Raw genomic sequence first — 24465 nt, 5'->3', positions numbered from 1 at the left:
AAATTGTATCCTGAATAAATTGAAATTTGTGTGAGAATTTAAGATGGATCAGTATATCGACAATCGAGGTGAATTGTTTAATTCTGAGTATGAAATGAAGCTTAACGGTACTTGTAATTTGTCTGAAAAGCTAATATGATTCCCTGACACACTTGCCAAAATTATGTTTGTAAATAGTTTACTTTGTTTATATTCTGCAATTTAAGTTTTCATTTCTTAGTTTAGAACACTTTGATAAAATCCAAAAAGATTTTATTTCTGCTTTATTCTTGACAAACCAAAGTGGAGAATTAATCGTTGGATTCTTTAAGATTGAAGCAGATGCAGGAAAAGTTCTGAGCTGAAGAATGAGGAGAGCTTACTTTGATAGAGATTGGATTGCTGAACAAGTTAAAACAAGTTCATTAATTTGTTGCTTGTTACATTTTTCAGAAAATGTTTGAAAATGTTTTACAAAATCAGTCTGTTTTGTCAAAAGATCAACCAAGGTCATTAAATTGGACTTGGTAGATTAATTGAGTAATCAGGGTCATTAACTTGGACCTGAATACTTGAGTGGATTTTTAGTACTAATTGTCTGTGTGTTTTTGTGAAAAGGTAAGTTTGTAATGTTTGATGTTTGAGACACAGGTTTTGGACTTCATCATTCCCACGGAAGCTAATTGTCAAAGCTTGAACCAGATCAAGACCTCAGATTCTAGCATACTGAGAGGGGGAGTCTGTGAAAGGGGGAGTCTGGATCAACAAATCAAAGGGGAGTCTAAAGATAGAACCAGGAAGTGATTCTGAACCTGTGAAAATAGAGTTTTTACAATGAGAAGACAGAGTTGGAGAAAAGACCAAGACTGAAGACTCGGAGCCGAAAACTTCGTCAACATCCAAGGGGGAGTCTGTTGGTGCCCAAAATGTATGTTGACTACGTTTATATTGAGTCTTAGGTCTAGAAAGGTTGTACGGAGTTGAAATTCAGAAATTAGGGTTTTAGAGTGTTAATTTCGCTCATAATGACATATGTGTCCTTATAAGCGAAATCATGTAGTTGGGATTTCGCTCATATGTACATGTTGGTGGATATTTCGCTTTTAGGGTTAGTTAGGGGTTTCGCCATAGGATACATGGGGGTTTCGCTTATTTGGTCACATCTATAAATACCCCATGTGATCTTCATTTGTATCAGTTGTCACACCCCCAAAATACCACCTAGGGAATGTCCCTATTAGGTGTGTGACACACCAACCATGAGCCACTAATTACATTGAACGCGTACAAGTTTCAAAATAAAATCCTTAATTATTAATGAAAAATACCATCAACGAGATTAAATGAAAACCAACATGTTCAGCGGAAGCAAATAGTAAACCAATGTTAAACTGTTTCAAAAACCATCGTATAGTATAAATAATCCAATCACACGAATCCTTCCAGTCGACCCATGACCACTCCTGCTACTCCAGACAGCAAGTTCCCCAAATCCAAGATACCTAACGACCTGCGAGCATGTAACAAGTGTATCAGACAAAGCCGGCGAGTTCACAGTTTTAGAAAACGTTTGCTACCGGTTGTATGTAAAACAGTTCACTGACAATGCAAGTAATATTGTTAATATCTCATTTCCGAACAATGACGGCTCCTGAAATACACGACTGCCCTTCCCACGTACTCCTATCTAGTACTGGGCCAGACTGGGTCATTAGTTCACCTCCGTCCTCTACAGGCACGGGGTGAGGGTGCCAAACCTAAGTAGCGCTACTAACTAATACCCGATGAGGGACTTACAAAAGATGATAGGTGAGAATATTAACCAATATACTCGTTTTTACCCAAAGACTCATCCCCCCATGGGATACCCACTGACTGTCCCCAACCACTGGGACGCATGCTCGAATGTAGTGAACTCACCTGTGGTTTGCTCGGTAAGATTAAATATCTTGATTATCAGTTGAATAAACACGCCCTAGAAGGGTTACAGATAACAGTTAGTTTTACATAACCATGAACCACACCTTACACGCACAATCAATTCACGTATTCATCGTTCATCCAAAGCACATTTATTGAACATGTAGCGTACATATATATATATAGATTAAGTCGTGGCCGTTAATCCATTAACCTAGTGCATTCGGATCATTGCTTAACATGTACAGTTCAAACTTACTTCACACATACACAACTAGTTTATTCACAAACACTACAAGTCCAAGTATTAAATATGTGCGGTCCCAAATTAATCTAAACAGGGAATACGGCCCATTATCTACGCAAATCCTTTACAATTTGTTGTGTGGTCCAGTTGGCCCGACGGTGATCTATCAGGCCCAACTGTCCCCGGTCTCGTGCCATTGTGGCTGGGCCAAATTGCAACTCATGCGGCCCAAACTCACCCGGCCCGCATGTTATCACACAGCTCAATCGATGATCCAGTAGCAGCCCAGCCCATCAAATCTATGTTATTCAGTTTGTTTCATTGGGTCCCTGGTCTCGGCCTAATGATGTCTTTATAGAAAAAAAAATCCATTTACCTGTAGCAATTATTATGTCATCATCAACATTAAAAGTAATTCCTCTTTTCTTTTTAATGTAATCAGTTTATTACCCCAATCACCCTCTCAATTAATATCGAACCCCACAGTTAGCACACACACACACATCCTTCTAGTTGGATCGAGTTTCATTTAGGTATTATTTAACAATCCGATCTAGTGTGCATGTATTCAACAAGTGCAAACCATTGTGCAACTATAATATTAGCAGTATCAAACACAACTAAGCAACCACCCTTATCATGATCCAATCAATTCATTTATCACTATGTTTATTATAAATACTCATTACCATGCAATCTAATTTTTATGCATCCACCAATCAGTAACAACCATCCATTTTCTCAAGACAATCATTAACATTTATAATCTTCACATGCAATCAGTTAATTAATCATATGCATAACCAATTCATTAGTTTATTATAATAGAAATCATCAAAACATCTACATCATGAAACCCGAATTCATTAATCAATCACTATGGATATTACTAGAATTGTTCTCATGGTCATGCAGAGCCCTAACAATTCAGCTTATCTATCATATAGCCACAAACAAGGTTTAGCATGTTATCTAACAACCCCTAGGTTAACATTATGATTCGATTATTAGCAGCATCTTATTTACTGATTCCGCATTTGACATGAAGAAGATAATATGTATACATGATCTATAAAAACACCATGTTTCAATCATCAATCTAGAACTCAGGAAGCATGGCAAGAAATAAGACTCGGGTTAAGTAGGTTACCATACTAACCTAAACGATTTCGGAAAAGAAGAGATGATGCTCCGGATGATGAGACTGCCGTTGCTCTCGTTCGAAGGGGAGTTAGGGTTTTCTATTCCATTATGTTTCCCAGAGGTGATCGTGCAAATATGCACGCATACCCGCAAACAACAGGAGAAGTGGGCCGGACTCGGCCTGGGCTCAAAAGACTGGGCTCGGGATATGTGTGCGGTCACGAAGGGTGTGCGGCCCGAATCAACGTGCAGCCTTTTAAGACAAAGATGCCTATTAATTAATTAACCTTTCTTTTTTTTTTCCACTCAATCCTTCATTCAAAAACTCGGTCCAATCAATATCATCTACTTTGAATTGCCATCAGTTATATCTCGACCCATTTATTACTAAAGTCAGACAATAATAACATGATATTGATTGAGTGGCCCAATGCTTCAGTTGGCCAAAATGATATAATTAGCATTGATTAAACAATAAAAGGGTTTGCATGTGATGATGTTGTCGGTTGTGTGAATTGATAAAGTCAAATGTGAGGTGTGCTTTGGAATCGGTGAACAGAAAGGTTGTGAAGTGGCCCATAATTTATCCATATATTCTTTCATTTGTTGAGGCTTTGCTATAACATTTCTGTATGTTGATAATCTGTAAATCAATGTTTTGCCAAGTATTCCATTATAGGATAGAGGTGCACATAAACCAGTACTTAACCGAAACTGGAATATAAAAGTCTTTTGTATATAACAAGATAGTGGAATTAGAAGGTCCAATCTACATTCAACAGTAATTAATGAAAAGAAAAGTCCAATTGATAAGTGAAAAAGTTATCCGATCGGATCTTGGAAATTCGAGTTGTCACATCATCCCCAACTTGAAAGAAATTTCGTCCCGAAATTTGACAAGTAATCTCAAAATGGAAAGATGTTAATCTCAGGATGACTGTGGATTTTCCGCAGGTACCACATCATCCCCAACTTGAAAGGGAATTTCGTCCCGAAATTCGTCAATGACACCCAAGGTTGAAACAACTGTTTGAACAATTGAGGATACTAGAGCTTCGTCCGATCATTGCGTTTCCACGTGAACCCCGGTCCACGTCTTGAGTTCCAACGAGCTCTCACAATAGGGATACGACGACGTTTGTGCACCTTCACCTCCCGGTCCATGATCTCTATAGGTTCTTTGACAAAATGTAACTTGTCGTCAATCTTGAACTCTCGAAACGGCACAATCAGTGTTTCATCAGACGAACACTTCGTTAACTGCGAAACATGAAAGACATCATGAATGTTACCCAGCTTAGCAGGCAACTCAAATTTGTAGGTTACGTTACCGATCCTCCCCAGTCTGTTGAATGATCCATCGTGACGTCAGTTAAGCTCGCCACGTTTCCCAAGCGTTCCACACCCTCCCAGGGTGAGACTTTCAACATGATACGATCGCCTACAGCGATCTTCCAGCGTTTCCCAAGTTTATCAGCTTTCCTGACGGTCACGCGTTGCCGCCAACGATTTCCGATCTAAACAATCTTCCCAAGAGTTTCGAGTACTAGTCTTAGGCCAGTAGTTAGGTTGTCACCCATCTCAGTCTGGCAAGAAGGTTGGCATTATCGTCTATGTATTGCCTCAACAGAGCTGCCTGAATACCAGAATAGTATATGTTGCAGTAGAACTCGACTAAAGTAAGTGTCCTTCCAATCTACTAAGGTCATTCACACACATGCTCGCCGCATGCGTTCGAGAGTCAGGGTGGTTCGTTTACTCTGATCGTTTGCCCAACGGCGATAAGCAATGCCCTGGTCCTGACGTGAGCAAAGGGTGTCATGTATTGCCTGACATAGATCATGCATAGATCAAATTCAGAGGTAACAGGAGTTGGTACCTCGTGCCTAAAAGCCCCCTCTCTCAGAGGAACATTCACAACTGGGAAGGCTTGTCAGCTTTCTTGATTGCAAGGAAGTATGCTGGTAACTTGAGTCCATCAATGGTCACCCCGGTGATAATGTTTCAGTTTCGAGTTGTAAGTAGACTAGTGACCAAATTCATGGCAGTCTGTTCTCATTGCCATACATGTGTTTCCGGTTACTGATACTCCACTTCGACTTTCCCACAAGTCAAACATCGTTCTCATGCGTCGCTATGTGGGACTTCAGGCCCGGTCATCCGTACTTGGTCTTCAGGTTTTAATACATCCTTTCAAAACTCAGATGAATAGGATATCGAGGCCCGTGTGCCTCGCCTGCACCCGTTCCCTAAGGTTACTGTATAGTGAGCAAATATCGTCCGACTTACCAAAGGTTACTTCCCCATGCCCCGCATGGGTCAATCTTGAGAACTTTCTCCCTTCAGTTCTTCAATTTGAACAAGGCGAGTCTGATCAGGTATGTTAGAGTCGATAGCAAGCTGCAAAGCTCGTGCACGTCCAGGTTTTATGGTGCATTTATTCAAAAGTTCCATCCAACGTTGTTATCACATGTTTAGCTCTCTTCAAACAAGGGTACACGGGAGGCCCTTGTGATCGGTCTAAGTGGTGCATTCGGTATCGTCCAAGTAATGCCTCCAATTTAAACCCAAAGTCTACGGCTCCTACCGCAGGTCGTGACTCGTGCAGTTCTTCCTGTAGGTCCATTACGTAAGTCATCACTTTCTCGTGTTGCGTCGGTGTGTAAACATTGCAAAGTTGGGATTCGAAAATTGAAAAGACGTCCTCCTGTTTTTTCACGAATACAGCACCCTACTGTGCTAGAGAGATTTAAGCTGCGCGATCTTTCGAAAATCCTGTGGTGCATCTGCGATAGCATCTAGTGAGACCAAGAAATTGTTGTATCCTCGAAGGGATCTTTGGTATCGATCAGTTTCTAACCAAAGCGGGTCTTAGCAAGATCCACGTGTATTTCCACTTCGTTGATTATATGACCAAAAAGGTATCCCTCGCATGCAGATGTTACATTTATCAAGACTTCGCGCGATGTGGCTCCTCCTTCAGGAGCTCTCAAGTAAGATACAAAGCTGCCCATGATGTTCCTTTCTCCTGGAAATGATTCAACATGTCGTCATTAAGCATGGTCAATTCATGTGATCCATACAGCTGCTGGTGTGATGATTAGCTCGAAGGTCTTGGAATACACGTCGAAATGGCCGCACTGCGCTTGGTATGCCGTTATAGGAACATCCTCCCCTTGGATTTCCATCTGACGATAGGTCGTTCGTTTGCCAACCCTCGAATGGGAGCTTGACCCTCGCAACTGGTCAACAGGTCGTCAATACATGGTCGAGGCAAATAGTTCTTAACTGTCACCTTGCTGAGTTCTGGATAATCAGTACACATACGAAAAGTCTTATCTTCACAGATATAACTGGGGCTCCCCAATGCGAAAAACTATGCCTAACAAAACTCTTGTCCAATAGTTGTTGTAGTTGATTAGACAGCTCTTGCAACACCCATGGCGCAAGACGGTATGAGTACAAGTAATCAGAGCTGCCCCTGGTGTGAGGCCAAACTGAGATTCTGCCTAACAGTTGTAGAAGCAAGTCTGAAAGCTCCTCGTGTAGCACGCCGGGAGGAATCACGAACAATTGGTGGATCCTCGATCCTCTTTTCTTAGCCTTAACATCCGTATCGGTTGCTAATGTTGCGGGGTAATCCCTCCGTAGACACTTCTGGGCCTTCATTGTTGATATGATGCTAGCCCTTACACCACTCTGACACTTCAAAGTATAAGTGACGCAAAATTTTCCTTTCTCATGGTATATCTACGCTATATCGAGATAACCAATCTACACTATTACTGCATCGAGACCATCAAGGATAGCAAAAAGGAAGGTCGATGTCGAACACTTGTCCCACAGGGTCGAGCATGCATCCCAAAGGACATACAAGGTTTCAATTGACCTGCCATCAGTCGGTTCCATAACAGGTTCGGTTTCGAGAATCATCAGGGTTAAATGGAATCGAGACGAAGCAGTTAGCCACTCGTGCAAGCTACCAAGTTGTTATTATGCCTGGCGTCACCTACGCCAATCCTAAATGCCCTTCCACAAACACCACTACTGGTGTTGTTGTTACGATAACGTGGATTCCCAATACTGTCATCGTTCCCTTGGTTGTTGTCGTTTTGAATTATCAACGGCCATGCTGTAGACACCTCCTTTTCCATACTGTAGACCATTATTACAGGTACCCTGGTGTTGCCATGACTGTTGCCTCTATTGTTGTTGCTTGAAACGGAACCCTACGATCTTTCACCAACCAAGTCCATCTTTCCACTTTTTGTGCCACGCCCCAAAGCGCTAATCACTGTCCTGGTAGTCACACATTCCACACTGTAATCAGCTGTCACCGCTCATGCTTCAATTGATTAGTAAGAGTCGACTCCCATAAGTCGCTTACTAGGGTTAAAGGTTCGATTAGCGTCAAACTGCTGATGTCCATTGCTGGTAATCAGGGTCGTCCAATACTAAGGTTGGTAAGGTGTTACGCTCATCCTCTTCTCCATCGTTCTTGCGAGTTGACTGAGTAGTACACGGTATGTTTCCAGAGCGTTGCAGAAGTGATCGCACTTCGGGTCTAAGACGTTAACGCGCTAGGTTCAAACAAACAACGATAGGCGAGGAAAGTATAGACCAATCATTCGACGCGGAGGCATCCATCTCAGGGACGTTCGTACTAGCACCTAACATTCTACATAGTTCGCTAGGCGTTCAGATGTGTGATCAGGTGATACTCAATAACATCGAGATTTGTAAGGATTTAGAAAGGTGTGAAAAGATCAAGTTCGAGTAGGAGACAATCACTACTATGACTCCTATAGACTGCTGATTTCTAACATAACATCAATTAACAGAGCGGAACGCCTCTCACACTCGTTAAGCCTCACTGGGACTCACATGCACCCCATAGTATTATTATGTGTGCACCCATAATAATAAGACGATTTGCATGCTTATCTCAGTGCCTCTTAACTCGCGCTAAAAGGTTCCCCGAATTCGAGCAATAAGACAGATGACGCCACAACATAGATCATGAAAGTTCAAGAAGAGTCGCACTCTTACAACACGTAACATGGGTTGGTAACATAGAAGTTCATACTGCAGTGCTAAGTGTGCATTCATAAGCAAACACTAGATCTACTATGCAAAAGTAAACGAGAAACGAACCTTGCAGTCTGGAGCTGAGTGTCACGGTCGATTTCGGATCTGTTTGGTTATAGTCTGGTTTTATAATAACCTTTTTAAAACCAAGTTCACTATAACCAGTGGCTCTGATACCAAACTGTCACACCCCCAAAATACCACCTAGGGAATGTCCCTATTAGGTGTGTGACACACCAACCATGAGCCACTAATTACATTGAACGCGTACAAGTTTCAAAATAAAATCCTTAATTATTAATGAAAAATACCATCAACGAGATTAAATGAAAACCAACATGTTCAGCGGAAGCAAATAGTAAACCAATGTTAAACTGTTTCAAAAACCATCGTATAGTATAAATAATCCAATCACACGAATCCTTCCAGTCGACCCATGACCACTCCTGCTACTCCAGACAGCAAGTTCCCCAAATCCAAGATACCTAACGACCTGCGAGCATGTAACAAGTGTATCAGACAAAGCTGGCGAGTTCACAGTTTTAGAAAACGTTTGCTACCGGTTGTATGTAAAACAGTTCACTGACAATGCAAGTAATATTGTTAATATCTCATTTCCGAACAATGACGGCTCCTGAAATACACGACTGCCCTTCCCACGTACTCCTATCTAGTACTGGGCCAGACTGGGTCATTAGTTCACCTCCGTCCTCTACAGGCACGGGGTGAGGGTGCCAAACCTAAGTAGCGCTACTAACTAATACCCGATGAGGGACTTACAAAAGATGATAGGTGAGAATATTAACCAATATACTCGTTTTTACCCAAAGACTCATCCCCCCATGGGATACCCACTGACTGTCCCCAACCACTGGGACGCATGCTCGAATATAGTGAACTCACCTGTGGTTTGCTCGGTAAGATTAAATATCTTGATTATCAGTTGAATAAACACGCCCTAGAAGGGTTACAGATAACAGTTAGTTTTACATAACCATGAACCACACCTTACACGCACAATCAATTCACGTATTCATCGTTCATCCAAAGCACATTTATTGAACATGTAGCGTACATATATATATATAGATTAAGTCGTGGCCGTTAATCCATTAACCTAGTGCATTCGGATCATTGCTTAACATGTACAGTTCAAACTTACTTCACACATACACAACTAGTTTATTCACAAACACTACAAGTCCAAGTATTAAATATGTGCGGTCCCAAATTAATCTAAACAGGGAATACGGCCCATTATCTACGCAAATCCTTTACAATTTGTTGTGTGGTCCAGTTGGCCCGACGGTGATCTATCAGGCCCAACTGTCCCCGGTCTCGTGCCATTGTGGCTGGGCCAAATTGCAACTCATGCGGCCCAAACTCACCCGGCCCGCATGTTATCACACAGCTCAATCGATGATCCAGTAGCAGCCCAGCCCATCAAATCTATGTTATTCAGTTTGTTTCATTGGGTCCCTGGTCTCGGCCTAATGATGTCTTTATAGAAAAAAAATCCATTTACCTGTAGCAATTATTATGTCATCATCAACATTAAAAGTAATTCCTCTTTTCTTTTTAATGTAATCAGTTTATTACCCCAATCACCCTCTCAATTAATATCGAACCCCACAGTTAGCACACACACACACATCCTTCTAGTTGGATCGAGTTTCATTTAGGTATTATTTAACAATCCGATCTAGTGTGCATGTATGCAACAAGTGCAAACCATTGTGCAACTATAATATTAGCAGTTTCAAACACAACTAAGCAACCACCCTTATCATGATCCAATCAATTCATTTATCACTATGTTTATTATAAATACTCATTACCATGCAATCTAATTTTTATGCATCCACCAATCAGTAACAACCATCCATTTTCTCAAGACAATCATTAACATTTATAATCTTCACATGCAATCAGTTAATTAATCATATGCATAACCAATTCATTAGTTTATTATAATAGAAATCATCAAAACATCTACATCATGAAACCCGAATTCATTAATCAATCACTATGGATATTACTAGAATTGTTCTCATGGTCATGCAGAGCCCTAACAATTCAGCTTATCTATCATATAGCCACAAACAAGGTTTAGCATGTTATCTAACAACCCCTAGGTTAACATTATGATTCGATTATTAGCGGCATCTTATTTACTGATTCCGCATTTGACATGAAGAAGATAATATGTATACATGATCTATAAAAACACCATGTTTCAATCATCAATCTAGAACTCAGGAAGCATGGCAAGAAATAAGACTCGGGTTAAGTAGGTTACCATACTAACCTAAACGATTTCGGAAAAGAAGAGATGATGCTCCGGATGATGAGACTGCCGTTGCTCTCGTTCGAAGGGGAGTTAGGGTTTTCTATTCCATTATGTTTCCCAGAGGTGATCGTGCAAATATGCACGCATACCCGCAAACAACAGGAGAAGTGGGCCAGACTCGGCCTGGGCTCAAAAGACTGGGCTCGGGATATGTGTGCGGTCACGAAGGGTGTGCGGCCCGAATCAACGTGCAGCCTTTTAAGACAAAGATGCCTATTAATTAATTAACCTTTCTTTTTTTTCCACTCAATCCTTCATTCAAAAACTCGGTCCAATCAATATCATCTACTTTGAATTGCCATCAGTTATATCTCGACCCATTTATTACTAAAGTCAGACAATAATAACATGATATTGATTGAGTGGCCCAATGCTTCAGTTGGCCAAAATGATATAATTAGCATTGATTAAACAATAAAAGGGTTTGCATGTGATGATGTTGTCGGTTGTGTGAATTGATAAAGTCAAATGTGAGGTGTGCTTTGGAATCGGTGAACAGAAAGGTTGTGAAGTGGCCCATAATTTATCCATATATTCTTTCATTTGTTGAGGCTTTGCTATAACATTTCTGTATGTTGATAATCTGTAAATCAATGTTTTGCCAAGTATTCCATTATAGGATAGAGGTGCACATAAACAAGTACTTAACCGAAACTGGAATATAAAAGTCTTTTGTATATAACAAGATAGTGGAATTAGAAGGTCCAATCTACATTCAACAGTAATTAATGAAAAGAAAAGTCCAATTGATAAGTGAAAAAGTTATCCGATCGGATCTTGGAAATTCGAGTTGTCACATCATCCCCAACTTGAAAGAAATTTCGTCCCGAAATTTGACAAGTAATCTCAAAATGGAAAGATGTTAATCTCAGGATGACTGTGGATTTTCCGCAGGTACCACATCAGTGGAGCGAAATCAGAGTCGAGGTGCTGCCGGATTTTTGTCAGAATTCTTGTAAAACGACTCAGAAAGTGTTTATAAAGAAGGAAATTGAAAGGAACTGTTGTGTTACTTCATTTACACTGATTCCGCCTTTGTATTTGAAGATGAACTGCCTTATACTGACTGTTTAGGGTCGCAAACCGGTCCAACAATGTTATTCATAAAACCAAAGCATATTTTGATATGTTAGTTATAAACCAAAACATAGTTTAATATGTTATTCATAAAACCTAAACGTATTTTGATATGTTATTAATTAAACCAAAGTATACTTCTGATATACTACCGAAAATTATTATTTGACAACCAAAGTATATTTAATATACTATTTGTTTAACGATTTTGGAACTGAAATATATTTTAATATATTACTTATTTGACTTTCTTAAAACCAAAGTATATTTTTATATATACTACGAACCTATTTATCAAAATATTGTTTTTCAAACAATATATTATATACAAACTCATTTTACTTAATTATTTATTTATACATCTTTCTTATATGTTTTCTTATCACTTATTATATGATTTATAAAAGAAAACACTTAACAAGATTCATGACTAATTTTTATTAAACATCTCTATAAACCTACAAGTCATGAATCCTATTTTCAATAAAACCTATATATCTCACAGGCATTTTTATGCTGACGTACCTATTTTTACACATGTTTCAGGTGCTGCTATGTGATGATTATTAATACATGCTACACTTAGGATGAACTCGTGCCTTAGCGACTTTAAAATTTGAAAGACAATATTTGTATTTATCTGATTTGTAATAAAACAATGAGTTCATTAATTCAATAAAACAAAATTATTTAATCCATGGTTGTGAAACAATTATTCTGTTACAACACTCCCCGACGTTTCCGCCACGATTTGTTGTTTTACGTGGTCGGGGTGTGACAGTAAAACATAGATTCTGCATGATATTTCAGTATTAAAATGCTGATTATATCTGAATTATGCAGAATTCTGCATTTAAAGCGAGTTTCGGGTATCTTTTAGTGCATAGTTTAGCTTCCGGGAAGTTTATATGCTAACCCTCATATCCATACTTGGGTTTTTATGTATTTTAGGTGTTGGACCTACTCCTAGGCCCTAATTCTTTTGTCTGACTGCTTCCTGCAGAAGTGCTGACACAGAGTGTCTTGCCGGTGAGTTTACTAGTCTTTCTGACGCAACACTTAAAGTAATGCACAAAGTAGTATTTGAAGTACAAAACATGCATGAATTCATATGTATAGCAAGTAATCAGATAATGTTGACTTTTAAGCACATAAATGAAGACAATAAATAATAATTAAAATAGTACGGTAATTACCGGTTTTGTGCCAGTTGTCACAGTCTCCACCCGTTAAAAGAATTTCGTCCCGAAATTCAGGCTGAGTTATCTCCCGCAGGAGCTTTCTCGAACAGGTGGGGGTACTTGGCTTTAAACTGGTCTTCACGTTCCCACGTGTACTCGGGTCCATGCTTAGAGTTCCGACGTACTTTGACAAGCTTAATGCGACTCCTCCTTGTCTTCTGGATTTTCCAATCCATTACCTCAACGGGCTGTTCTGTAAATCGGAGTTTGTCGTCAATATGCACCTCATCCGCAGGGATGATAACTGTCTCTTGGGTTGGACTCATTTTAAGGTTTGACACATGGAACGTATCATGTACACCATTAAGTTCTTCCGGTAACTCTACGGTACCAGTCTTTTCCAAGATGATCTTGAATGGTCAAATGTATCGTGGATTCAACTTTCCACATTTTCTGAATCTTGCTACACCTTTCCAAGGTGAGACTTTCAGCAAAACTTTGTCTCCCACCTCGAATTCTAAGGGTTTCCGTCTTCGATTAGCGTAGCTCTTTTGTCGATCACGAGCCACCTTAATGCGCTCTCGGATCTGCATGATCTTTTCGGTTGTTTCTTGAACAAGTTCAGGACCAATCAACTGTTTGTCTCCAGCGTCTTCCCAACACAAGGGTGAGCAGCACTTGCGGCCATATAGAGCTTCGAACGGTGCGGTTTTTATGCTTGTATGGAAACTGTTATTATAGGAGAACTCAACTAAAGGTAGGTGAGTATCCCAGCTGCCGCCTAGATCCATAACACATGCGCGAAGCATATCTTCCAGCAGAAGGCAGATGAGAGAAAGCGCTCGATGAACGATGATTGAAGATTGCAGCATCTTTGATTGTATGGCCCGTTCGCTCTGGCCGTCTGTTTGCGGATGGAAGGCCGTGCTTAGATCTAGCTGAGATCCAAAGGCCTCCTGGAAGGATTGCCATATCCTTGATACAAAACGCCCATCTCTGTTTGAAAAAATCGAAATAGGCACTCCATGACGTGCCACAATTTTTTTAAGATACAGCTCAGTAAGTTATCCAGTGCTATCCTTCTCTCGGATTGGTAGGAACTGTGCAGACTTCGTTAATCGATCAACTATCACCCATATCATATCCCGCCCTCTAGGAGTCCTGGGTAATTTTGTTACGTAGTCCATCGAAATTTGCTCCCACTTCCACATGGGTATCTCGGGTTGTTGCAAAAGACCGGACGGTTTCTGATATTTGGCCTTGACCTTAGCACAGGTTAGGCACTTTCCAACGTTTACAGCAACGTCGCTTTTAAGCTTTGGCCACCAACAATACTCTTTCAAGTCTTGATACATCTTGTCCGATCCTGGGTGGACCGAGTATCTCGACTTATGAGCTTCGTCAAAGATGACTTCTCGAATACCGCCATAGAGCGGAACCCAAATGCGTCCCATAAAGTATAAGGTTCCTTCTTCGTTTGGCACCAATTTCCTCTCCATACCTCGGAGATATTCAGCTCTAAGATTCTCCATCTTAAGGGCTTCTTGTTGGGCCTCATGAATGCCTGTAGTGAGATTCGTCCGAATAGTCATTTCCAATGCTCGAACCTTTAGAGTCTTAACCCTTTCTTTTTGGCTTAACGCGTCTGCTACTACGTTTGCCTTTCCAGGATGGTACTTAATCTCACAATCATAATCGTTTAGCAACTCAACCCACCGTCGCTGACGCATATTTAATTCCTTCTGATCAAATATGTGTTATAGGCTTTTGTGATCTGTGAAGATAGTACATCGAGTACCATACAAATAATTTCGCCAGATCTTCAAGGTGAATACCACCGCGCCTAGCTCTAGGTCGTGGGTGGTGTAATTCTTCTCGTGAACTTTCAACTGTCTTGAAGCGTAAGCGATGACCTTTTGGCATTGCATGAGCACGCAACCCAATCCTTGACGCGAAGCGTCGCAGTATATCATGATGTCTTTAATGCCTTCGGGTAGAGATAGTATCAGTGCATCACACAGCTTGCTCTTGAGAAGTTGGAAGGCTTCTTCCTGTTTATCTCCCCATTTGTACTTCTTGTCTTTCTGCGTAAGGGAAGTCAGCGGTTGATCTATCTTGGAGAAATTCTCGATAAATCGGCAGTAATAGCCTGCTAAACCAAAAAATTATCGAACTTCGGTTGGTGTCTTGGGAGCTTCCCAATTCTTTATTACTTCAATCTTCGCTGGATCTACATGAATACCATTCTCGTTCACAACATGTCCAAGGAATTGTACTTCGCAAATCCAAAATTCGCACTTTGAGAGCTTTGCATAAAGCTTCTCTTTCTTCAGTAGTTCTAGAATGGTCCTGAGGTGTTGCTCGTGCTCTTCTTTCGTTCGTGAATAAATCAGAATATCATCGATAAATACAATCACGAATTTATCGAGATATGGTTTGCAAACACAATTCATCAGGTCCATAAATACTGCTGGCGCGTTTGTCAGTCCAAATGGCATCACAAGGAACTCTTAATGCCCATAACGAGTCCTGAACACAGTCTTTGGCATACTCTCTTCTTGGATCCTTAACTGATGATAGCCATACCGAAGGTCGATCTTAGAGTAGTAGCTCGATCCTTGCAACTAATCGAATAAGTCGTCAATCCTTGGTAGTGGATACCGGTTCTTGATAGTGAGCTTATTCAATTCTCTATAGTAGATACACATCCGCAGGGTTCCATCCTTCTTCTTTACCAACAAAACTGGAGCTCCCCAAGGCGAGAAGCTCGGCCTTATGAATCCTTTATCCAACAACTCCTAGAGCTGTGTAGATAATTCTTGTATCTCGGATGACGCAAGTCGATAGGGTGCCTTGGCTATAAGAGCGGCGCCTGGAACCAAGTCAATATGAAATTCGACTTGTATTTGCGGAGGTAGTCCTGGAAAATCTTCGGGAACAACATCAGGAAATTCCTTCACCACAGGAATGTCTTGGAGTTTCGGCTCCTCGGCCTTCTTATCTACTACGTGCGCCAAGAATGAAACACATCCTTTTCGCAAGCATTTCTGCGCCTTCATATAATTGATGATTCACAGAGGTGTGTCTCTTTCCTCTCCATTCACGATGAGCGTTTCATCATTCGCAATAGGGATGCGAATGATTTTCTCATGACAAACAACTTTAGCCTTATTCTTCGACAGCCAGCCCATTCCGACCACCACATCGAAGCTACCCAATTGAATATGTAAGAGGTCGATACTAAACCTTCGCTCACCAAGTTCTAATGTACATCCCCTAACGACTTCGCCCAATTAAACAAGTTTACCATCGGCTAGTTCTATGGAATAAGGAATGTCTAATCTACTAGATTCTATTCCAAGCATACGTTTAAATTCCACAGACATGAAACTATAATCAGCACCAGTGTATGGATGCAAAGTGATTGTTAACGAGAAACGTACCGGTGACCACATTAGGGTCCTCGCGTGCGTTCCTTGCTCCAATCACAAATGCTCGAGCTTGAGCGTTGTTTTCCCTTGGGCAATCTTTCTTGAAATGCTCTTTGCTACCACAACCAAAGCATCCTTGGTTCTGTCCAGTTCCATTACCATTCCTATTACTAGTACCATTGCCATTACCATTACCATCTCCATTCCCAACACCGTTTCGGTTTCCATTCCCGTTTCTGTTACCACTTCCATGTCCTTTTCCCAAAAGTTCTCGGTGCGGTGACGCAGTTTTCGACACTTGTCATATTTTGGAATGTGACAGACTCCTTCATGGTGACGCTTGCACTGATTGCATTTGGGCAGAGTGCCTTGGTATCCTCTGGTAGTAGCGTCATTCACTGCTATAAGTGTTTTTGCCTCCTTAGGCGAGTTAGGGTCACGTTTCTTGTTGTTGGAACCCTTGTTGTTGTTAGGTGTTTCTTGACTCAGATTCGAGTGCTTCCTCTTCTTGTCACCAGACGACTCAGCATGCGTCTCGGTTTTCTTAGTAAGTTTTAGCCATAACTTCTTCGTACGGACAACATCCTCAGTAAGGCTGACAGCCAGAGTTACAGCCTGAGTGATCGTTGTGGGTTTTGCCGCGGTCACCATGCTGCGAAATTCCGGAGCCAATCCCCAGATGTAGCGCTCAATGCGCTTAAATTCGGGAGTCACCAGATAGGGGATCACTCTTGACAGATTATGGAACCTTCAAGTATAACCAACAATGTCCGCACCTTCCATGGATAGGTTCCAAAACTCAGTCTCCAACCTTTGGAGTTTAGCACGAGAGCAATACTTTTCCCCCATTCTTTCCTTCAACTCATCCCAAGTCATACCATACGCGGCATCATCACCCAGAGTTTGGACTTTTAAATTCCACCAAGTCAAAGCTTCATCAACGAACAATCCAGTAACAAAAGTGATTTGCTGCTCCGTGGTGCAGTTGCTCATGTGGATTGTGGAAGCAGTTTTCTCCGTCCAGCGCACAAAAGCCACTACACCGCCAGTGCCGTCGTAATTCAGTGGCTTGCAGTTGAGAAACTGCTTGAAGGTGCAGCCTCGAATTCATCCAACCAATTCACAAATGAGCAATCAATGAAACCATGAAACAAAGACCATTCATAAATTATATCATGTTTTAGCAAATCAGCTTAAGGTTACCTTGAGTTGTGTTTCCTCCAGATGAGTCTCCATGTCCATTACGTCTAGTACCGCCTGATCCTCCACTGTGTTCAGTACGGTTCGCCTCGTACTGGGCGATAGCTTCGGAAATCCTTTCTTCCAGAAGGGAGTTCAGTTCCTCAGCAGTCCTCGGTATTGGAGGAGGAGGGGGTTGATCAGAGTCACGAGCGTTCCCAGCTCTCTTAGGTGCCATGTTCTTTCAAAACACAACACAACAGAGTTAGACATTTGTTTGATATCATCAGACGAGATAGTAGTAGTATATATACACATGCATATACCCACATAAGTAACATCAAACAATCTGCCAAACATATGAATCAATTCATACAGCAACAAGCATGCATAAACAGATAAATACTGATGTGTCTGTAGGATCGATGAATCGACCAATACGAGTCAATCTGAGTCAAATCTGAGTTTCTAGAAAGGCAGAAACAGACTAGAAATTGTCAATCAGTGTTAGAATAGGAGTAGAAGAGTAGAAAATCACTTTAAACACGTTTTTCATTGATTATTTTCATATGGAGAGAATTCATCAGCACTTCGTGGCAAGATTTGGAATGTTACAAATGAAAAACTCAACTGACCTATATATAGGCCTCCCAGTTCGCACGAGATAACACTCTCACATCGCACGAACTGACATGCTCCACTTCGTACGATTTGACCTTCCCAGGTCGTGCGCACTGGACAAATACATATAAAACTTAACTTTTTCAAACTATTACATATTTATGACACGACATTGACTGATGACACAGGCAATAGACATTATGCATCAACAAACTCCCCCTTGGATATTGCTGCAGTCTTCAGTCAGCCTGTCTTCAAAACCTTCTTTCACAAAGACCTGAAAAATTCTTCTCTTTGCTTTGGCTTTTTCAGTATTGCTTTCCTGAGCTTTTCATTCTCTTTAGCAGCTCTCTTTTTCTCTTCAGCTAGCCTTTGAATACACGTAGCTCTAGCAATCCTGTCTTTCTCTTCACGCTCTTTTCTCTCCTTCTCAGCTTTCAGAAACTCTTCCTTTTCAATCTTTCTCCACTTTGATAACCACATATTTTAAGAATTTATACCTTTCTGAAAACAAATTGTAGCAACTTTCTTTAACATATATGCTTCATGTTCTTTCTTAGCATTATTGGCCTCTAATTCTTTATTTTTCAGTTTGAAGTACTCATTATGCTCATCTCTTCGAGCCTGTTCTTCTTCCAATTCTGTTATTCGAACTTTCAGAATATCTATGTCGGCTTGATCAGCTTCAATCTTTTTCAACAAAGATATGTTTTCAGATTCAACAGACTTTACACGTTCTTCCAACTTCTTTTTCTCACTCAACACATCATCCACTTTCTTTTGCAACTTTTTCACAAGCTCATCATTTACAAAGCTAAAATCACTGAGCCCTTCAAGAACTGTACTCTCTGGAATCGGTGGAAAATTTTCAAAACCTGACGATCCAGGAGTAGTATGAACTGGTGGTTGTGTGGTTCGTGGTGTTTGTTGGATGTGTGGTGAAGTTACTGGTGATTGTACCTGAATAGGTGATGAAATACGATGTGGTGGTGATGATTGTGGTGATTGTAAATGTTCTGGTGATGGTTGTTGTGGTGGTGGTAATTTTGGTTGATTTTGCGGTGGTGAAGGTTGTTTAGATTGTGGTTCTGGTGGTGGTGATGGTGGTTGTGGACCTTGGATAGATTTTAAGTTCAGCTTGAATTTTAACTTTCGAGCTGCCGGAGTTGAAACACGTTTCCTTGATGTTGATTTCTTTGTACCTCCTGAAGATGGTGTCTTTTCAACCTGAACATCTTCTGGTGGAACATACGTTTCATCATCATCATCCGCACTCCTCTTTCTTTTCTTTTGTTTCTCTCTATCCTTTGGATCATAGTTTTCTCTAATCCAACGATCAACTTCAGGATCTGTATCACTTTCTGCACCAGATGGACTTTTTCCTTCATCATCAACCACTCTCTTACCAGCTGCTTTCTCAGTTTCTAGAGTATCATCAACATCTTTCAACAATCGCTCAGTTTCAGGAGTTAATGGATCTTGATCTTTATCAACATCAGCTTCCGTCTCATCAACTTCTGGTTCATCAACTAGCATTGTTTCAACTGCTTTCTTTTTACGTTTCTTTTGCGGTTGAGAAGATGATCCTTCTTCAGCTTGAGCTTTCGATGTAGGAGTTCTCTTACCACCTCTTTTATTTTCTTTTTCAACCTTCGTATACCAATTATTTCTTGTTTTACTGAATTCTGCTAACTTCGTTAATTCATCAGCTGCACTTTTTTCTTTCATTTCTGCATCATTCCTCCACTTTAAATGATTCACTGGATCTGGATCTTCATACTTTTCATCTTTGATGAATCCGAAAAACTCTGTTTTCTTTGGTTCTGGCCAATTCTTTGTATACTTGGATAATCTGATTAACGTTTCATTATCCATGTGATGCAACATCAATAAATCATTATGTTCATCTTTCACCAGATTCAGATATGCATGATCCAGCATCATCTGCACAAACCTCGGATACACCCAACTTTTACTACCAGAAGTAATATTATCTTTCATGTAGTGAAAAATGATTCTTGAAAAGTTATACTTCTTGTTCAACACCAACGCCGTCCCCATACACATTTGATAATCTTTCTGTCACACCCCGACCACGTAGAACATACAAAACGTGGCGGAAACGTCGGGGAGTGTTGTAACAGAATCAATTGTTTCAAATCCATGGCAAATGAAGTTTCGTTTTATAAATCAAACATGAAAGTTTACATTGTCTAAACAAGAATCAAAGTGTACATAACATAAATTAACTAGTTCTTGTCTCGTTTTAAGTCACTAAGGCACAGGTCCGCCTAAGTATGTCTTGATAAGTCCTATGCATCATCTCCTGAAAACACATGTGAAAATAGGTACGTCAGCATAAAAATGCCTGTGAGATACATTGGTTTTGTGAAAACGGAATTCATGACTTATGTTTGAGAAAATGTTTAGTCATGAACCTCGTATTTTGCTCTGTCTTGTAAATCATTTGAAAAACGGTAAGATCAAATGATATGTATAAATAAGAAGACACTGTATGGTTAAACGGATAACCATGAAAAATGCATTTGTATAAGATAAGTCATTTGTAAAGCAATGTCTCGTGAAAAGTGTGTTATTTGTATAAAATGTCATATGTCTCAAATTGAAATGATTCAAATAACGCTACGATATGTTAATACCATACAAACACTTATATATAGGAAGTACCAGCGGCGTATCCACCATGCTTGTATCATATTACACACGCCTCGTTACTTAATCACTTACTCAAACCAAGCCATCAGAATGAAATGTTTGACAACGGTAGAAATGTTCATGTATAGTTAAATGTCTATTGTCAAATGTAATTCATGTCAACGGATACAACTGGTTTACACGGTTCAATGGTTAAAGACGGTTCATGAAATCAAAAGGGGTAAGACGGTTCACATAGTCAAATGGTTACAACGCTTCAAAATGTAGGGTAATGTGTTCATATGCTGGATGAGCATATGCAACAGAAATGCAATGTCAAACAATGTACTACGTATGCACACAATGGGCGTACGTAGCATGAAATGTATTGTAGGGTACAACGGTTCAAAATATAGTATACTGTGTTCATATGCTGGATGAGCATATGCAACAGATATGCAGTGTGAAACAATGTACTACGTATACACATAATGGGCATACATAGCATAAACACAATGAAATCATGTACTATATATGTACTATCGAACATAGCAGTATATGATGTGAAAACCGGAAAGCATGAAAGTAGCAAGTAGGCACATGTGTTTCACCCCAAAACAGTTTGGAAAACAGTAAAAGAGGGGTTCAATGTACTCACCTGAGATTGCTTTGAAGTTCTTGTATAATAACCAGATAATGCTAAAGATCACGGGATATCAAACGGCACCGAATAGGTAGCTATGTTAATATACCGGACCAAATCAGAAGGATCGGATAGTACGCGGGTTCGTAAACCAAACGAGTATGGAGACTCGTGTAATATGGTTTAACAAAGCCTACATACTAAAATGAAACTTAACCTAAGTGCTTACGGTCCGTCACGACCCGTTTAGGTAGCTTATGCTACCCTAACGCGTCGTTCGCGTAGAACGCGTTCGGAACGCCTAACATCGTGACTACAAGGTATAACCTCGGAAGGTTATAGCTATGGTCACCTAATGTATTTGGTCGGATCCTAATGATCGACCAAATGGGTCGGGTTCGAAAGTATAAGCGATGGTTTAGATCGCTTACCTTACGACCCTATATAAGCACTAAACTAAAAGTGACGAGCTAAGCATGTTAGAACATGCTTAACTAAGTTTAGAAAACAGGTTTGGCATCAAAACAAACGGCTTTGATGCTCACGAGTAGTTTGGTTACAAAATACGCAAGAATGCGCATTTTGGCCGAAACTACGACTCGTCACTGAGCCTAGATAACGTGGTGATCAGTAGGTACAGTCACTACGGACTATAACCATCGTGATCACGCTCACGTTATGAAGTTCCATGAACTTCGCATCGACCATAAGCTGGTCAATGCAGAAAGTCAACAAAACGTTGACTTTCGGACTCGAAAAGCGAATAAAAGAACGAAAGAAGACTTACGGAGGGTCCCCGAATGCTAATCTAGATCAAAATAGCTCAGGTATGAAACAATGGTTCCAACTTAGAGCTTTTAGATCAGATTGTGTGGGTTTTGCATCAAAGGGGGGGTATTTATAGAAAAAGTGGAACCGTTAGGATCGTTTATCGAATATCGTGCCGCGATCTCGTGCGTACACTTGTCGAAATGTTGTGGTAAGTCAGAAAATGCCCCTTGGCTCTTGATTGGGTGAAAGGGCATCGCCCCTTGATCGAACGAAAGGCCAACTGCATTAAATGCATACATTGAATCTGTCTGACAGTCCCTTGCGCCCCGCGTCAACATTTAGGCAAAACTCACGCGGGCCGCCTGAAGCTTCTGATCTGCACATACTTTCAAAAATGGCAGTTTTTGTCCCTGTTGCGTATTTAAGCCATTTCCGACACTTCTAAGGCCCGTAAAGCCAACTTTAAGGCCCTAAAATGATGCCTAAGCATTGTGGACATGAAACATGCTCAAAAATGTTCCGGATGTTGGTTCGTTTGGTTGTACGAACGCGATGTTCGCTTAATTACGACGGAATGCGCATAAGCGCGAAAAACGATCCAAATGACGCGACGAATGGATTTTTCTCATGCCAAGCACTAAGGCATAATATAAGGATGCTTACATAAATGTTTGGATGTCCAGATGTATTCAGAACGTAAGTTATGCGCGAAAGTGCAAACTTGTGCACTTTTTGACACTTTTAGTCCCTGAATGATCCAAAAGTTTGTTTTAGCATACCAAACACCTCAAAGCCTATTTCTAAGCTATGTAAAGGATATTTAGGGTATATTTAACTTATGGACATGTTCCGGAATGTTCGTTACAGTTCAAATTGGCATACTTTCGCAGTTTGTCAAGTTTAGTCCCTGTAAGGGAATTAACTTGTTTTTGCTATACCAAAGCCTTCAAAACTTATTTCTAAGTTATGTAAAGGTTATTTAAGGTATGTTGAGTATATGTTGATGTTTCGGAGTATTTGTCGCATTAAACTGAGTACGTTTACGCACCAGTTTGCGTATAATGCTCTAGAAAGCAATGTAGAGTTTGAAATTGAACAATAATTGATATGTGCAAAACATACACATATTTATACAAGATCCCAAGTATGAAATACAATATTTCATCGGCTTGGTATTTGTTTGATGGTCGCGGTGACACAGGTGTCACAGTCTCCCCTACTTTAGGAAATTTCGTCCCGAAATTTATTCGTAGGAGTCTATTTGTGACTTTGCCAAATAACCACCAGCGATATGCAAGGCAATATCCTGCCATTTCCTTAATTGTCATTCCTCAGAAACGAATATGAATAGACGGAGTCATTTTCCTCAACGAGTATTCTTCAGAAATGGAAATGACGGAATAAGCAAACGGATGTTCATTTCCTCAATGGACAAATCGTCAGAAACGAAAATGAACTAACGGAGTCATCTTCAACGGTTGCATCCTCAGAGATGGAAATGAAGGATTTCACAACGGATATTCATTTCCACAACGGATAAATCGTCAGAAACGAAAATGAACTAACGGAGTCATTTTCAACGGTTGCTTCATTAGAATTGGAAATGAAGGATTACACAACGGATATTCATTTCCCTAACGGATAAATCGTCAGAAACGAAAATGAACTAACGGAGTCATCTTCAACGGTTGCTTCCTCAGAGTTGGAAATGAATGATTTCACAACGGATATTCATTTCCTCAACGGATAAATCTTCAGAAACGAAAATGAACAGACGGAGTCATTTTCAACGGTTGCTTCCTCAGAGTTGGAAATGAAGGATTACACAACGGATGTTCATTTCCCCAACGGATAAATCGTCAGAAACGAAAATGAACTAACGGAGTCATCTTCAACGGTTGCTTCCTCAGAGTTGGAAATGAAGGATTTCACAACGGATATTCATTTCCTCAACGGATAAATCTTCAGAAACGAAAATGAACAGACGGAGTCATTTTCAACGGTTGCTTCCTCAGAGTTGGAAATGAAGGATTACACAACGGATGTTCATTTCCTCAACGGATAAATCTTCAGAAACGAAAATGAACAAACAGAGTCATCTTCAACGGTTGCTTCCTCAGAGTTGGAAATGAAGGATTTCACAACGGATATTCATTTCCCCAACGGATAAATCGTCAGAA

The 24465-nt window shown here is 40.4% G+C and overlaps 1 protein-coding gene across 1 annotated transcript; it reads right to left on the bottom strand.

The window, feature by feature from the left end:
- Positions 1–18702: 18702 nt before the first annotated feature.
- LOC110945011 (bromodomain-containing protein 4-like) lies at positions 18703–20283 on the bottom strand. The gene has a single exon (XM_022186650.1). The coding sequence runs from the start codon at positions 20281–20283 to the stop codon at positions 18703–18705; it is 1581 nt and encodes a 526-aa protein (XP_022042342.1).
- Between the last annotated feature and the right edge of the window lie 4182 nt (positions 20284–24465).

This window comes from Helianthus annuus, chromosome 6 (genome assembly GCF_002127325.2).
Source record: "Helianthus annuus cultivar XRQ/B chromosome 6, HanXRQr2.0-SUNRISE, whole genome shotgun sequence".
Lineage (NCBI taxonomy): Eukaryota > Viridiplantae > Streptophyta > Magnoliopsida > Asterales > Asteraceae > Helianthus > Helianthus annuus.
The sequence above is the reverse complement of the archived record's forward strand: the minus strand, read 5'-3'. Positions and strand labels throughout refer to the sequence as shown.